This window comes from Herpailurus yagouaroundi, unplaced genomic scaffold (genome assembly GCF_014898765.1).
Source record: "Herpailurus yagouaroundi ecotype Mexico unplaced genomic scaffold, PumYag 139, whole genome shotgun sequence".
In the NCBI taxonomy this organism is placed as follows: domain Eukaryota; kingdom Metazoa; phylum Chordata; class Mammalia; order Carnivora; family Felidae; genus Herpailurus; species Herpailurus yagouaroundi.
The window spans coordinates 927320-944312 of record NW_024412394.1 but is presented as its reverse complement, the minus strand read 5'-3'; the positions used below and the strand labels follow the sequence as shown (position 1 = coordinate 944312).

General features: G+C 55.8%; 2 protein-coding genes across 2 annotated transcripts in view; both read left to right on the top strand.

Moving 5' to 3' along the window:
* The first annotated feature begins 3550 nt into the window (after positions 1–3550).
* On the top strand, positions 3551–10598 carry MLN (motilin). The gene is made up of 4 exons (XM_040473226.1): positions 3551–4137; positions 6204–6320; positions 9550–9658; positions 10462–10598. The coding sequence occupies exons 1-4, from the start codon at positions 4021–4023 to the stop codon at positions 10467–10469; spliced, it is 351 nt and encodes a 116-aa protein (XP_040329160.1). The 5' UTR covers positions 3551–4020; the 3' UTR covers positions 10470–10598.
* A 5798-nt stretch (positions 10599–16396) lies between these two features.
* LEMD2 (LEM domain nuclear envelope protein 2) overlaps positions 16397–16993 on the top strand; it is a 17040-nt gene continuing 16443 nt past the window's right edge. The window contains exon 1 of the mRNA XM_040473112.1: positions 16397–16986. Within this exon, the coding sequence (XP_040329046.1) occupies positions 16443–16986 (544 nt within the window). The 5' untranslated portion in view covers positions 16397–16442. The remainder of the gene's footprint in view (positions 16987–16993) is intronic.

The window sequence follows — 16993 nt, the reverse complement described above, 5'->3', positions numbered from 1 at the left end:
GACCCTCTGGACTTCACCCTCAGTCTGCCCCAGCCACCTCCCAGATTCTCCTCGCCCTGCCCTGATGACCAGACCCAACCACTAAGCCCATTCAAGGCTAACTATGAGGGCCCCCGTTTCTCCCCCCATCAAATCCAAATCCTTCTGCTTGGTTTCTAAGAATGCCCACACTCAGACCCAAGAATGACCCTCTCCCAACCCACAGGGAGACCCTGCCAACCCATGCCATCCTTTATTCCTGCATATACCCTGTGTCCCAGAAGCCCCCACTCCCATCCTCTGCCATGTCTGGCCACGACCAGCCTTGACCCTTGTATAGAGAGACCTCGGGGGTCCCTGGCTGACTCAGTCGGTAGAGCACGCAACTCTCAATCTCAGGGCAGGGTTGTGAGTTTGAGCCCCACATAGAGAGTAGAGCTGACTTAAAAAGAGAGAGAGAGACCTTACAGTGGGGTCACCGAGGAGCTATTTCATTGTGCCTCGGTTTCCTTATCTGCAAAATGGGACAATTAAGAGCACCAACGTCATGGCATCGCTGAGGCTTCATTAGAACATGCGTGTCAAGCATTCCCGGACCGTGTTCCAGAAACGGCACTGGCCAGCAGCAGCAGTAAGCCCTGACTCCAGATTACATTCATCTCTTCCCTGTTTAAATCTTTCACTTCACCATTTGAGTTATACGATTACCATGAAACGTGCCTGGATAGGTGTCTCATCTCCCCCATTTACGCTACAAACCCATAAACCTCTGTATCACACACCTTACATGCTTTCTTGGCTCCCACAGAGTCTCTGTTGCTCCACAGCCCTGGGTCTAGACTGTCATTGTCTTTTCATTAGTCGCTTTAAACTGCCACACACTCCTGAGCCTTTTCTTTCTTTTGTGAGGGGCTTCGGGGGGGGGGGCCGCCCCCGAGGCTGAAGGCAAGTTATCTTTCTAATACAGCACTCTCTCTGACAGCCCAACAGAGAATCCAATCACTAAAGAGCTGGCCTGAAGACACTCAACAACATCATATATTTAAGTAACAAAAAAGAAAGGGCTTTTGTTAAAACGACCCTCTGAGCGGCAGCTAAGTTCTAAGTGGACGGGAAAGTGCCATCTTGGTGGAAGCTGGCCTCCACCAAATCCTGACTGTCATCTTCCGGGAAAGCCCCAGAAGTCCAACGACGTGCCAGGCCCTGCCTGTTGTTTCCATGAGCTTCGAGAATCCAGGCTCCCCACCCAAAGCCCCCAAGGTGTGGCCAAAGGTTAACGGGCTCCCAAGGGAGGGCTAGAGGGCCCATCAGACCAGCCAGATAGCAGATATAAGGGCGGGTCAGATGAGCCAGATACCAAAGGAGGAGCAGAGACAGACAAGGTCAGTGCCACCCAGACCCTGCTGCTGTGAGTAGCCACAGAGGAGAGGGGCGGGGGGAGGGGGAGTTCGGCCTGAGCCCCAAGGCAGAAACCAGCCCAGTCCAGAGATCTCCCCTATGTCCCTCTGCCACCTTCAAATACTTAACTAGGCTTCCGGCTGAAAGCCCCGAGCTGATTTCCAGAGAAGCAGGTTGAAGCCATACATAGTGGGAGCACAGGCAGGACGGCCCCGGAGGCACGGAAGCTGGAGGGAGGAGGGGTGGGTGCAAGTCCTGATAAAAAGGAGGCTGTCTGAGATGCGTGGTGCCATTGACTGCAGGCCAGGTACCCAAGCCAGGGCTCAGCATGGACACCGGACCCCGCTTGGCACGAAGGCTTTGCTCTGGGAAGTTCAGGAGAAAGCTGGTCCCTAGAGAGATTACAGGACGGGGCAACTCTTGCCAGGTCGGGTGGTACCATGGGTGGGGAGGAAGGAGACAGGTGCCCGCTTATCCAGAGCTGATCACTTGTAGGCTGGAGCCCCATCGCTGGAGATGGAAAAGGGACGTCACTGGCTCATCACACAGTGAAAAGCTCTCCCACTCCGAGCTCCCAGAAACACAAATGAATGTAGGTGACATGCCAACTGCCAGTTGGATCAAGAAAATGAGCAGCAATTGGATTTTGCCTTTTTTTATTTAAAGTTTTTATTGATTCTTATGGAGTGAATGAAATGCGAACACCGGAATGAAAAGGGCTCTATAGCATCTCTGTGAAGGAAATGGGACGCCATAAATGTGACATATCCGTCCCCACTGGGAGGGAAACAGGGCTCCACAGACGCACCATCGGGGAAGCGTAGGAACGGGGAGGGGGAGAGTGCCTGGGAGCTCTCCACCCCCCACCCATCCTCTGTTCCTCTCCAGATCCTCCCGGGGCTGGGTCTCGTCTTCCCGAGGGTCCGCCTTCAGTGGGTGAGCAGTTTTCTGACCCCACTAGGAATTTGTATGTAGCTGGCATGGGAGGCTTTGGCTGCCTGAGCTCTCTCATCCTTTCTCATGGAGTGTTCGCCAGATGGAGAGAGAAAGTAGGACGGGGCAGAAGGAAGGATCGCAAGAAGGCAGAGGGAGCGTCCTGCTTCATAGCAGTGGCTTCAGATGACGGAGGAGACAGGTCCCAGGGAAGAGGCAGGATGCAAGCCCACAGCCTTCGAAGATCCTCTCCAGAGGGGGATTTGGGGTTGGACCCGCAATACTTAGAGGCCAGTCCAGGGCACGACCCTCTCCCACCAGCAGCCCCGGGCCGACTCCCCCAAAGCCTTTTATCTGCAACCCTGTGATCACCCCCACGCCCGCTGCAGCAGGGGCCGCCCCCTGGTCTCATTTCCTCGCTCTGGGGCCTGGCCCCTCCCTAGGTCTTCACCTCTCTAGGCCTCCTCCCCTCCCCAGATTTCATCTGCTCCCGGATGAGTGGGAGGATCATGTGAGAGAGGGCTTAGAGGGGGACACTGAGCACCGGGGTAATTACTTACGGAATCAACTAAGGCTGGCACCCAGCAGGAAGCGCCATCACCAACCCCTGCCACTGGACCATCCCGACAGGGCCTGAAGCCTGCCCAACTGACTGCATTTCTTTCTTTCTTTTCTTTTTTTTTTTTTTTTTTTAGTATTTATTTATTTTGAGAGAGAGAGAGAGAGAGAGAGAGAGAGAGAGCATGAGCAGGGTAGGGGCAGAGAGAGAATCCCAAGCAAGCTCCATGCTCAGCGCAGAGCCCAAGGCAGGCCTTGAGCCCACGACCCTGAGATCATGACTTGAGCTGAAATCAAGAGTTGGATGCTCAACAGACTGAGCCACCCAGGCACTCTCTGACCCCATTTCTTAAGCCGTTGCACTCTTGAGGTCACCACACCCACCTGGTCCCTGGCGAACGTCAGCGGCCCACCTTCCGGCCCACCATTCCAGACCTGCTCCCATCCTGGGACACAGGAGGCCTCACGCAGGCACGCAGGCACCCCCAGCATCCGTGGCATTCTGAGGTGGGGTGGAGGGAGGTGCGGGGCAGAGGTGAACTCTTGTCCTTTCTAGATGGTAACCAACAGGCAGCTAGCTGGGGCTCAAGAGTCCTGTTTCCGAGCCAGCGCTGGCCCCAGAGGGGTGGAGACCCCACTCCCAGCTCCGGGATGCTGCTCCCTGCTGAAAATTTCCATCTGCTCTGCCTTCCCCCGGGGCAAAGGGTCCCAGCCTCTTTCTCTTCAGACCCAAGGTCTTCGCCTGGTGCTTCCGGGGACACCCAGGGTCATCAGGGCCTGAGTCCATCCCAGGGAGCAGTGAGGGCTCCCTGAGTCTTGGGGCACCATTCTGTTGCTAATCTAGAGTTTTTCTTCTGAGACATGGAGTCCTTCCCCCTTCACGAGCTTTGGAAGCTTTGGAAGACCTCACCGGTAACAACGAGGGTGGCTGGCGTGTGGGATGCTTCTCCCCCAGTTGTGTGACGGGGGCAGGACGGCCTCTCCCAGGCACTTGTTCACCTCTCTGGGGCAGAGAAGGGCCTCTGAGCTCCTCTGGTAAAGCCCCACACCCGGCCCACACGAGGAGAGGCCGAGCGGCTTGCTCAACGTCACAGCTATTGGCAGGGCGTGGGCCGTGAACCTGACAAGAGCTTCTTGTTGTTCAGCCCCAGGATGGTGTCCCGCAAGGCCGTGGCTGTCCTGCTGATGGTGCACGGGGCCATCATGCTGGCCTCCCAGACGGAAGCCTTCGTTCCCATCTTCACCCACAGCGAGCTCCAGAGGATTCGGGTAGGAAATCCCCCAGGCTGCCTGCCTCCCCAGCGTGGTCCAAGTGACTCACAGCTGCTCAGCGCTGAAGTGGTGTTAGTCTCTCTAAGGCACAAGTGTCCCTTGGGGGAAACCCACGTTTAATCAGCTGCATAGCTGGCATCAGTGACATCGAGGGGAGCATGAAGGACCCAGACCCAAGCTGACCCCAAACTCCAGCTGCCTCCCTGCGGCCTTCATTCCCCACTAGCACCAACCAAAGGTGACAGCGGCTCCCACAAGTGACATCTTTTCCCACCCTGCCCATCCTTCAGAGGAGATTTTCAATTAACAAGCCGATAAATATTTGCTGAGCATCTCCATAGTACAAAGGGCCACCCTGGGTGAGAGGCCAGGCATGCGAGGAAATCGAGGAACCTCCGTCTTCCAGGAGCAGGCTCAGGAGCCAAGATACAAAATCGTATGAAAAATTCACTAACAATAGAAAACAAAGGGACACGGCACAAGGCAGGACGGGATTAATTGCCCAGTAAGTGATGCTGATGGTTAAGTGCTAAGTTCAGAGGCGGGAGAAGCCCCCCTGGGGTGTCGGAAGGGAAAAGGTGAGAACTGAGCAGGGGTCTTCAGAGAGAAGGAGGGGGCGAGGGGTTGGTCCCCCACGGAGTGCTGGTCAGAGCCTCTTCTTTAGAAGCCAGAAAAGGGGCCTGGGTGGCTCAGTCGGTTGGGCGTCCGACTTTGGCTCAGGTCATGATCTCACAAGTTCGCACCCCACATGGGGCTCTGTGCTGACAGCTCGGAGCCTGGAGCCTGCTTCGGATTCTGTGTCTCCCTCTCTCTCTGCTCCTCTCCTGCTCACATGCAGTCTCTCTCTCTCTCTCTCTCTCTCTCTCTCTCTCTCTCTCAAAAATAAATAAACATTTAAAAAAAAAAAAAAACCCGGAAGAAAACAAGGCAGGCTTAATGCAACTCAGGCAGCAGGGCCTCTGGAAAACTGGATTGCCAGACCTGGCTCCCCGTGCCTTTTACTTTAGATGTCAAGGGGTTCTGAGTATCTTGTGCTGATATTTGTTTCTCTTTGACCTGAGGAGCTGGATGGGACTGTCGTGTCCCACCTGTCTGAGACTCGGCTCCAGTAGGGACAAACCCACGAATCCGTTCTCTGGGAGGTCGCATGGCCTCTGCACCTCCATACTCTGTCCGGGGCAAGCTTCCACATACCCAGCGGCCTATGTCCTTTGCAGAGGCAAGGCCAGCCCCAGCTCCCTTTCTTCAGGGGTAGACATAGAAATATGGAAGAGAGGCAGCAGGCTCTCTAAACATAATTTCTCTACCACCGGCTTCCTCTCCAGAAGGGACAACCAATTGTTCTAGAATCACCGTGTCCCAGGCAAGGCCCAGAGCTGAATCCCAAGGGGGTCATTAGAGAAGCCAAAGGATTGAGGTGTGTCTGATCTCGGTGCCCCGGGACCTGGCAAGCAGGATGCCACGTAAGGTTTAGGTCTGGGCAGAAACAATCAACGTCGGTAGAACATAAACTAGCAAAATGGCAACCAAAGAACGCTTTGCGTTGATCCGCTCTGTGGTTTTGCTCCTCAGAATTGCCAGGCACCGGATTTCTCTGAAGAAGCTGCAAACTCCTTCCTCCATAATTCATCTCCCTGTCTCGCCTCTTATAAATCACCTCCCAGGGACTCCAGTTTCTGGGCCACCCCATGGCGCCCTCCCAGGCGAGGCTGTCTTGCCACCTTTTTTATGGGCTCTCTGCGAAGAAAAACACATTTCCACACTTAATATGCATGAAGGGCAGCCCTTATTTTCAGCATTTTAACTTAATTAACAGTAATAATCTGGGTGCAATGCTTGAACTACAAAGGAACGGATTCTTCAAGTTGACCTATTGGTGAACGACTCTGAGGGCCATTTGTAAGCCGTTGGGTTTCTGGAACTCCTCGTGTAGAGGCACCTGGGAGAACTCTTTTGGCCTGTGGGAAGCTCAGACCACTTAGCACCCTGGGCAGAGACAGGCGAGGGCCATCTGGGCGGTGGAGAGATGGCAGGTTTTGTGCAAATTTGTGCTCTGCCCTTAGGAAAAGGAGCGGAACAAAGGGCAAAAGAAATCCCTGATTGTACAGCAGAGGTCCGAGGAAGTGGGCCCTCTGGACCCTGTGGAGCCCACAGAGGAAGAAGAAAACGAAGTTATCAAGGTGAGCAGACAGGGGGACAATGCAGAGAAACCTAGTGTGGGGAAGGGTTCCCCCTGCCAGCCACAGATTGTTCTGGAACACAGCAGCAAACCAGACATTCAGGCAACAAGTTCCATCCTAGGAGAGATACAGACACCAACAATGACACAGCTGTCTCAAATAAGGCACCGGGTAAGGAGGCATGATAGAGGGTGAGGGGGTGGGGGCTGGGGGCACTGCTTTGGCTAGGAGGCCTCTCAGAGGAGGTGACATTTATTTGATTTGGAACCGGAATGATGAGAAGGAGCCTGTGATGCAAACAGCTAGAGCAAGAACGTCCCAGAAGGAAACGTGCCGGCAGAGGCCCTGCTCAGGAAGCATGTGGTAGGTGTGAGGCCCCCAAGGCCAGGGCGCACTTGGGAGAGGACAAGAGAGTGGCAGGGCCTAGTGGTCCAGGCACCATGTCTGGAAGGTCACTGGGGAGTTCACAGCAGGGAAGTCATCTCATCTGACTTAGAAAGATCTGGGACCGCACAAGTGGAGGCAGGAGACGAGTCAGGGGGCAACTGCGGTCACCGGGAGACAGAGCACAAGGGTGCCCTGGGAGACGACTACAGTGTCAAGACCCAGGGCCTCGGGCCTGCAGTGCTGTGTTAGGATGCACAGATCGTGGTGGCCTAAGCGAGCCTTGAGTTTGTCCAGTGCGGCTCTTAAGTTCTCAGCCTCATTTATCCAGATGAGAAGACACTGAGCCCTAAGTGTGAAGCATGGCTCAGTTCTGGGCCCTGGCGATAGGGCGGTGAACAAAACAGATACATCCTCCGAGCTCGTGAAGCTCACACTGCAGCGGGGGACTGGAAATGAGATGTCAGAAGGACGGGCAGCAGACTACAGACAGGATACAGAAGCAAGCATCATAATGTGGCCGGTCCTAACAGGTGCCGTGGAGGAAAATAAGGCAGGGACTGGAGGCGGATGGGTTGCAACCTCAACAGGGTGGTCAGAGCGGGCTTCACGAGGAGACGGTATTAGCGCTGAGACCTGGAGACGGTGAGGCAGGCAACCACAAAGATATCTGGGGGAAGAGCATTCCAGGTGGCAGGAATAGTCAATGCAAAGGCCCCGAGGCAGGAGGAGGCCTGGTGGAAGAGTGTGGAAGAACAGTGAAGAGGCTGGAGTGGCTGGAGCAGAGGGAGTCAGGGAGGAAGAGGGAGGTGGGACCAGACCGTGGACTTTGTAGGCTATTGTTTGGACTTTGCCTTCCCTCTGCTGAGGTGGGAGCTGCTGGGGGCTTTGGAGCGGAGGAGGGACATGATCAGATTCACATTTTACAAGAGTCTCCCCAGCTTCCGCGTTGAGAGCAGCCCGAAGGGGCAAGGGCAGGATTCGGGAGACCACCGAGGAGCTGCTAGCACATCCAAGAGCCCAGGGTGGTCAAGGTAGAGGCAGAGCACAGTGGTCAGGTTCTGGAAATAATTTCGAGTTAGAAGCTCTGAGGATTTGCTGAAAGAACGAATGCAGGGTATAAAGAAAGAGAAACGTAAAAACGAACTTTGAGGTTTGGGGCCGGAATACCTGGAAGGATAGATCTGCCACTCAGGAGACGGTGAAGCCTATGGTTGGCTGCAGGATGGCAGGAGGAAGGTCAGGAGGTCAGACAGGACCTGTGAACTATAAGATGCCTGGTGGGCATCCAGGTGGAGGCGTCGCACAAGGCAGGTGTATATAGCCGTCTGGACTTCAGGAGCGCTCAGGGCTGCAGACATCAATGTGGGAGGCATCGGCAATTAGCTGGAGTTTCAAGCCAGGACAGTGGGATTCTTAAGGGGGTGGGTATGGATGGAGAAGGAAGGGCTCCGGGACTGAGGGGAGGGACACTTCCCTGTAAAGAGGCCTGGGAGAGGAAAAGACTGATATGCAGAGAGAACGAGGGCCTTGCCAAGGTCACAGTCAGGGCAAAACTGAGCTGGACACCAGCCAGGGGTCTTTAGACCCCATCAGCTGTCCATAAACAGGGAGGTCGGTCATGGCCTCCTCGGTGCTGTCACCACCCTGGGTGGTGGGGTTAGGGGAGTGTGCCTTTCCTCCCCACATGCTCCTTGGGCTCCCCAGGAGGAACTGGGGGTGACTGGTTCAGCTGGCAAAGGGGAGCTCCCTCAGGACTGCCCTCCGCACCCAAGGCAGTTTAAAGCACATGTTACATCCTGTGGAATGCCTCTCGGAGGCTGAGGGTGAGGTACCCCTCGTCCCCTTTCCATCCCCCTAGAACATGATATACAGGCCAGGAGGTCCTTTCCGGATCATTCCGTCCAGCCTCCTCATTGTCAGGTGAGGACACGGCAGGGCTGGAGGCCAGAGCCCACGGGGACCCTTTGCTTGCCTTCAGGCATCCCAAGCCCATTTCCCACCACCAGTGGGGGGGTGGGGGTGGGGGGCCTGGGACTCCTCCATCGCAGCTCTCCAGACAGGCAGGCAATCTCCCAGTCTGCCAGCTGGTTTGCAAACCAAGACCACTGAACCAGGAAGCTCTGGGGGTGACAGCAAGCTCAGCACCCCCGGCTCTGCCACAACCACCTTTCTTGGTGATGAGCCTCCAGACAGCAACTCTGGGGTCTCGCCTGTGTCCCCGCGGTGCTAGAGAAGACCTGGTGGTCATGGGCACAGACCCTGGAGTCAGCGCTCCTGGGTATAGCACCTTCTCCCTCTGCTACTGAGTACCTGTGTGGCTTGGAGCGAGTTATCCTACCCCTTTGTCCTCCCTTTCCTCCTCTGCAGAATGGGGACACTAATGATCCCTACATCACAGGGTTATTGAGAGGCTTAATATACACGAAGTGTTTAGAATGGCGCCTGCGCCCTAAGGCTTCACGGTGCCGGTTATCATTACTCAGGAGAAGGGGGAGGGAGAGTTTCCTCCCACAGGAAAAGACAGGGGCGGCGGGGTGGGGGCAGCGGGCTCCTGCAGACCCTCCCCTCCTGTCCCAGCTTCCCCACCAGGGGAGGTTTGTTGATGGTCCCTGGGCAGCAAGTCCGGGGGCCTCCCAGGATCCGGGCCCCTGGATCGAGTTGGGGGGAGGTGCCAGAATTTCCTGCCGGGTCCTGGGAGGCCGAGGCTCCCAGAGGATGGGGCAGAATGGGGCCGCAGGGTGCTGCGGCTCCTGGCAGTGCCTCCTGCCGCCCGCGAGGCGCCCAGGCGTTAATGGCGCTCTCCGTGTCTCTTCCTCCTTGTTAACTCTGCCTTATTTCACAGCTGACTGCTTCTGTGGCAACTGGAACGAGGATGAACTCCAGGCAGCTGGAAAAGCACCGGGCCGCCCTGGAAGGGCTGCTGAGTGAGGTGCTTCTGCCTGCCCGGAACGGTACGGGAGGCAGGGCGCCTCTGCCTCTGGGGCTCAGCCTTGTCCACCCACGTTAATATTCCCAGAGTGCATCTGAGCAGGGCTTGGGGATGGCGATTTGCTTTTCTGCCTTGCGCTTGAGAACATGAAGTGGTCTTCTCCGGGAAAGGGTGCCCCTGTCTCGGATGGAAGCCTGATCACAGAGCAGGGGCTCAGATGGCTCCTGGGGACCGGGGAGGCCCAGTTCCCCAGCCAGGGGCATCTCGAGGCCCTGCCCTGATGGCTCAGGCCCCTTTCCCAAACACCCTCCTGGCAGAGCTGACCACGACAACCCACCCAACCCTTCCCCTGCTCCAGATCGCGTATTCCCTCCCAAAACACCACCCAGGCCGGGCAGTTCCTCTGAAGGAAACCCTGCGGCAGTCTGGCCACAGAAGCCTGCATTTCCTTTATCTATTCTACAAATCGAAGTCCTGAGCTCCACGTGGCCTTGCCCGGTTCAAGGTCTGCCCTTCAAGGTCTGCCGGAGCCACTTGTGCAAAGCCAGGACTTGTCTGACAAACAGCCACTAATTACTTCTCCGGGTCCCCAGGAGGAGAGGAGAGAGGTGGGGAGTTGGTGTTTGAAATGGAAGAACCGGGAGGTTAAATGACTTGCCCCAGGCTACAGAGAAAGCTAGAGGCAGAGCTTCCAGAAGCCTGGCCCAGCGTCCCCTGGGGGCGCCCCCTCCTCCCTGGGTTGGCCCTGTGTTGGCGGCGGCCAGGCTTAGAAGTAGACCCACTGAATCTACCAAGCTGCAGACCTCCTGTGTTTTTCCCCAACAGACAAATGACAGCCCGCTCCAGGGGAAGGTGGATGAAACTGGGAGTGCCCTCCCACCTGAGGGAGACCCCGGAATCTGCATGCCCCACAGCCGGGCTCCAAAGGAAAATACTCTCCCAAGCAAGCCCCCCTCCGGCAAATAAAGTGGCAAATAAACAGAAACGACTCTTTTATTTAATATTTTAATTTTTAAAGGCCAAACCCCGGGTCATTGCATAAAGGGGGGAAAAATCAAGCTCAGAGGGAGTTAGCTGTAAATGGCACATATACAGCAGCAAAACGTGTGCCTTGGCTAAATTCTCCGTTCAAATTATCACGTGAGACCCACGGAATTGCAAGATTTGTGCTGGTGAGGAAACTGAGGTCCAGAGAGACGGCATTTTCGGCCCACACACCAGTCGGTGGCAGAGCGAGGCATTCAGGTCTCCACTTTCTGTTTATTGGCAAACTCAAGGTCTAGATGGGCTGGAGAGCCATAAGACTTCTGTACTCAACCCCTTGCTGAGTAACTTCCAGCTAGCCCTTTAACCTCAATGAGGCTTTGCAAAAGCCAGGTGGTAATACGTGCCTTGAGATGAGGGTACAGGCACGAGCAAATTACTATCATTATTATCACCTTGTGACTGCATGCTCCAGCATCCGCAGCAAAATTCCACAGTCAACCCACTGATTTCTGCCTCCTAAACAAAACTGGATGGGAAATTTCATTCTAATTTAATGTTACATTAATGGATGCTCATTTATTTATAAACTGGATGGCCTTAGAGGAAACACAGCTCCCTCTACCCATAGGTTATCAGCAATTAGACATGAGGCCCATTCCGTATTTCCACCCACCCCAACCATTGCGAGAACTTAGCCACAGACAGTGGTTACCGAAACAAGACGACCCCAAACCTTAAAAAGGATGGTCCTGGGGCGCCTGGGTGGCGCAGTCGGTTAAGCGTCCGACTTCAGCCAGGTCACGATCTCGCGGTCCGGGAGTTCGAGCCCCGCGTCGGGCTCTGGGCTGATGGCTCAGAGCCTGGAGCCTGTTTCCGATTCTGTGTCTCCCTCTCTCTCTCTGCCCCTCCCCCGTTCATGCTCTGTCTCTCTCTGTCCCAAAAATAAAAATAAACGTTGAAAAAAAAAATTAAAAAAAAAAAAAAGGATGGTCCTTTGGGGGTGCTCTGAATGGTCCTGAGGAACACCCAAGCCTTACATGGGATCCACACCCTCCATGCTGCACATTCCCACAATTTCCTATGCACGTACTGATCATCCCAAGGGCAGCTGCAGGTTCCCAGGAAACGCTGCCAAAACACTCTGTAATAATTGGAGAGAGGGCTGCACAGGGCAGGGGAGAAAAGGGAGGGAGAAACGTAGGAATCTACAAAGCATGCTGTTGGGGAAAACTGGATCCAAGACTCCTCCTCGCCCTTCGGAGTACCACCACGCCATTCCCGCCATTATCTGGAACCCATTCCAAAAAAGCAGAAAAACCATTAAACGGTCACCGTCTCCTTCTATGGAGAAAACACTGCTTTTGTGTCTTTCCCTGTGTCTCTGCTCAGGATCTGTCCCTACAGTGAGACTACCTTCCCCCATCACCAGCAGGGGGCGCTCACCTCTTCCCCGCCCACCCCCAGCCTCCCCCTCCTCCCTCCTCCCCCTCCACGCCCACCACCCCGCTGGGCTTTTCCTTAAGATCCCGGGGCTGAATAGCAGTGTTGAAATAGGCGCCAAGGAGAGAAACGAGACCCCGAGGGGATCATGCCCCAGGCAGTCTGCATTTCTTAAAATGGGAATTGGCTCCGCAACCACAGCACCTAGAGCCCCGTTCAAAGCTCGGCGCTGTTGTCCCTGACCCTCACCCAGCGGCCTCTGCTGTGCTTCTCAGTAATGAGCCGCAACAGGGACCCAGCCACCACCTGCATCTGTATGCACAGTGCCCCAGCCGCCTGGTTAGACGTGTCGGCTCCTTTCTTCTCTCCTTTTCCTCCTCCTGCCGCTGTTCAATTTCTCACAATTGGCTCAAATAATTCTTTTTCTCCGAGTTCCTCAGTTTCCAGCACAGCAGACTCGATTGCTTACAGGACATGCACAGCCCTGGAAGAAATTAAAACTGGGGGGAGGTTGGGGAGGAGACTGTGAGCTGGGCCAAGACAAAATGACCGTATTTTCACAAAACAGAAGTAAAGACAGACACACTCCTGGTTAAAGCGATCCACTGCCAGGGCCAGGCCCCAGCCAGGAGCAGACTGGGAGAGTGCCCAGAGGAACCAGTCAGGTAAGGACGCCGTTCTTCCTCACACGTTACTGAGGTTTATCTGGCAAAATCTGCAAGAATATCTCCAGAAAACTGGCAGTTTCGGAGAGTTACAGATTACCCCTCTTCGTCTGGAATGTACTTTACACTTAACAGGACCACTGGTAATTACAGGGCGACCTGAACCTAGCTTCACAAGATGGAGATGATGAGGTATTTTCTCGGCAACCACATCGGTATGATTTTATAATTACTGAGCTACGTGGATTTGCCATGAAATTGAATAGTTAAAAAGCAAAGAGTAATTGCCTGATATCTGTACTCTGTAATTTAGTGTAATCTAATCATGGACAAAGCCCAAAAGAAAATGTTCTGAAAGCATTACATTTTTCTTCATACACAATTCGCTATTGACATCAGGGAATGTATTCCGTGCCTCTAAAGGAACTCTTAACCCACAGATCTCAAAGTGTGGCCAGAAGAATGAGACTTTTGTTACATTCTCAGCCGATTATGAAAAGCGGGCGACGTAAGTGCCCATTACACCTGTTCTGGCATTTCTCTGTTGAGTCCCGTTGCCCCTTCGTTGACCTGGAGAGATTAAGGTGCTCTCCACTTCCCCAGGGCACCGAGATGAGGCGGCCAGAAGCTGGGCAGTGCTGGGACCACTCCAGTCAAAGTCTGAGCCTAGACGGCACCCACTTTGTCGCCACTTTTCAACCGCGCTCTCCCCGTGCCCCACCACTCCGCGGTGGGACCCCACCCGAGATGTGGTTCCAAGGAAACTTGGCGAGATGCACGAGGCTGGTGAGGAGGTGGATCAAGGAGGAGCTCGTGGTCCCTGAGCATCTTTAAGGACCTGATAAATGCGTGCAGGGCTTTTGCAGGAGGAGAAGGAGAATGGAAGCCACTAAAAGATTTATGGCTGTTGTTATTATAAGGTTCTGCTGAGACAGAGAGAGAGGTCAGCAGGACGGCAGGCGGTGTGGCAGCCCTCTGGGAATCCAGAACGTCCTCCTAGAGGCCCCCCTCACCTCCGATAAATGTGTGGATGTGGTTACTAAGTAGATCTGGACATTGGAGCTTGTTTTTCCTCCTCTGCCTTTAATAAATCAGGAAGACCGCCCGCAGCCTGAGCTGCTCACCTTAAAACACACACACACACACACACACACACACACACACACACACACACACAAGAAAGTGATGAGAATGGGGGGGGCACGCAGAGCAGCCCCATATTGAAAATATGCGTTCCCATCCGCGACATGGAAGGCCCCGGAAGAGCCTCGCGGGCAGCTCCCCACGCGAGGCAGCGGGCCAAGCCTGCGCTGGGGCAGACACGAGGGTCCGTGGAGAAGGTGTGGGTGGTCACGTGGAGGAAAATGAGCAGCAACAAGCAGGTAATGGGGTCTTGGGGGCAGGGAACGTTGATGGAGGGCCTCAGAGGGGCTATCAGTCCACAGAAGGGGCAGGACTGGAATGAGGAGTTTTGGAGGAAAACGGAGAGGCCCCAGACCTGAGAGGGACGACTGACTTGTGAGGGTTTTTCCAATTGACTTTGCTCAATCAGATGGTGAGGTTTCTTCCTGGGGGCGGGCATGGGGGCGGGGGGCAGGGGGGACACTGATTGGCAAGCACCCTACGAGCGGTAGCACCCTACCCCCAAAGGCCTGTTCAACCCAGTGAGATGAATCCAGCAACTGCTAGAAGCCCCGTGGAGGCAAAGAGTAGACCACAGGGGGGCAGAAAACCGCAGCTGCCAACATGATGGGTTCCAGGCTAGAGGCAAGACAACAGGCTTGGCGGGTGGGGGGTCACTTGGCCCCGGGTATGTGCGGCGGTAGCAGCGTCCCCAAACACAAGGCAGGCTGACAAAGCCCACGCTGGGGACCGCTGCTGGGGGCAGCTCTAGTTCAGTACATATTTTTAAATTGCCCTGGGATCCATTGTGGTGAAACAGACCGTAACTCTGCGAAACGCCGGAACGTTCACTTGGTTTAAGCGTCAGCTTCAAGCCCTCTTAGACTACACGGGGCCAGTATTGATGCCGAAAGGCTCATTCCTTATATATGGAACTGCACAGCTGCAAGGAGTTGCACAAATGTTACCAACTCATTTGTCATGCAAACAGTGCTTCAGAAAGAAATAAAATACTATTATGTGGTATATGTGTTAGGCAATCACTATATCAAATTCATGGCATTCCGTGCAAACACAGGCAGAGAAAAGGAAAACAACACTTGGTGAGAAAAATTGCACCACATGGGAACAGCTAGGTTGGGGGATATGGGGAGGCTGACAATGGAAGCCTGACCGAGCCGAGCCTGTAATTTTCCCAGCAATTGCGGCCAGTGTAGGAATACCCCTGTGGGACAGCGAGTGGCAGGAATGCAAACCGCTGGCAGAGGGGCCTTGCCCGTGACCCAGGGAAGGAATAGGAGGAGACCTGGGGAGGGGGGTGATGGGGAGTGGGCGACGGGCAGGGAAGAGGGGAACTGATTTAGAGGAGGAGGAGGAGTGGAGCGGAACCTAAGAGGCCAAGGTCGGCCATAAACGTTTGGGACAGGGAGCTGAAGAAGGATGTAGAAGGATTACAAAGAGGGGAGAGGGCAGAAGGGCAACTATGAGCCATGGCGCTCTTTTCCTTTGCCACCACTTCCCACGCTTCCCTTAGGGGCTTCTCAGCCAAGGGCCTTCCTGTAATCAAAGAGGGTGTCCTGTGGGAGATCACACATGTGCTGCCACCGCAGAGATAGGGGTTAAGTATAAGCACTTAGGAGGTGTACCAGGCACTGTTTTAAGCACCTTAAACAAGTTACCTGTTCTAATCCTCATAGCAACCCTATCAACTTTACTGGCCAGCAAGCTAGAGATGTTCATTGGATATGATCACACATCTAACAGTGGTGCAGTTGGGATTCAAATGTCCTCAACCTAAATCTGCAAGGGACACAGGACTGTATCTCAGGGGTCTTCCCCTACCCATCTCTCAGGGAAATCCCACTATCCAGACATATGGCCTCCTCCCAGAAGGCTGAACTGCCCACGCAAGCCCAAGGGCATTTGGCTCTTCCGCCTTCTCGGTGCATGCCTTCTCGGTGCATGCGGTGTCTGGCCTGAGGCAGGGCCGGTGCCCCCTCGGAGCCCCACCTCAGAGTTAACTCCCAAGAAAACACAGAAGCCTGTAGTCCTCGACCTCAGGTCGGACCGGGTCTCGTGGCATGCCTGGCGTCTAGTCCACGACCCAAAGCCCTTCCCTGACTGCAGAAGGGATCACACAAGGTCCCCAAGCACAGAGCGGCGAAGGGTCCCATCTCCCTGCTCTCCGTAGTGGCTTGTCTTTCACCATCAAGCAATTCATTCACTAAATCAACAATTCACTGAGTGCCTACCACGTGCCAGGGACCGCGCAAGGGGCGGAGGATTCAGAAAGAAAACACCGATTGGCCTTACAGACGAGGAGGAGGACTGAGTGAGGACGGAGGGGGGAAAAGGGGGGGGGAAAAAAAAAAAAAAAAATCCTTGGACCTCTCCAACATGGCGGCCTTAATGGCCGAGTCTGACCCCCTCATCATGGCCGGCAATCGGGGAGGCGCCGACCTTCTCAACATGGCGGCAAAGGCCGACCTTCCCATCATGGCGCGGGGCCCCGCCCGCTCCGCCGCGGCCGCCGGCGAGAGCAGTTCCGGGTGCGGTGCGCGCCAGGGGCGGGCGGGGGGCGGCGTCCTGGCCATGGCCGGCCTGTCGGACCTGGAGCTGCGGCGGGAGCTACAGGCCCTGGGCTTCCAGCCAGGACCCATCACCGACACCACCCGGGACGTCTACCGCAACAAGCTGCGCCGCCTGCGGGGCGAGGCCCGGCTACGCGGCGAGGAGCGGCTGCGGGAGGAGGCCCGGCTGCGGGGCGAGGAGCGGCTGCGCGAGGAGGCCCGGCTGCGCGAAGAGGCGCCGCTGCGAGCCCGGCCCGCTGCGGCCTCCCTGCGAGCGGAGCCCTGGCACTCCCCGCCGGCCTCGGGCTCGGCCTACGCGACCTCTGGGGCCTTCGGCGATCTCGGGGCCTCCGCGGCTTCCTGGTCCGGGAGCCGCGGCTTCGCCTACCCCGCCCGCCCTGCGCCGCTCAGGCGCCGCGCCTCGGTCCGGGGCAGCTCCGAGGAGGACGAGGACGCCCGTCCGCTCGACCGGGCCGCGCCGGGCCACGGAGTCCGTCGCTGGTGGGCCACGACCCCGGCCCCGGCCCGGCTGCCCTCCACCCTCCTCGGCGCCGACCCGCGCCCGGGCCTGCG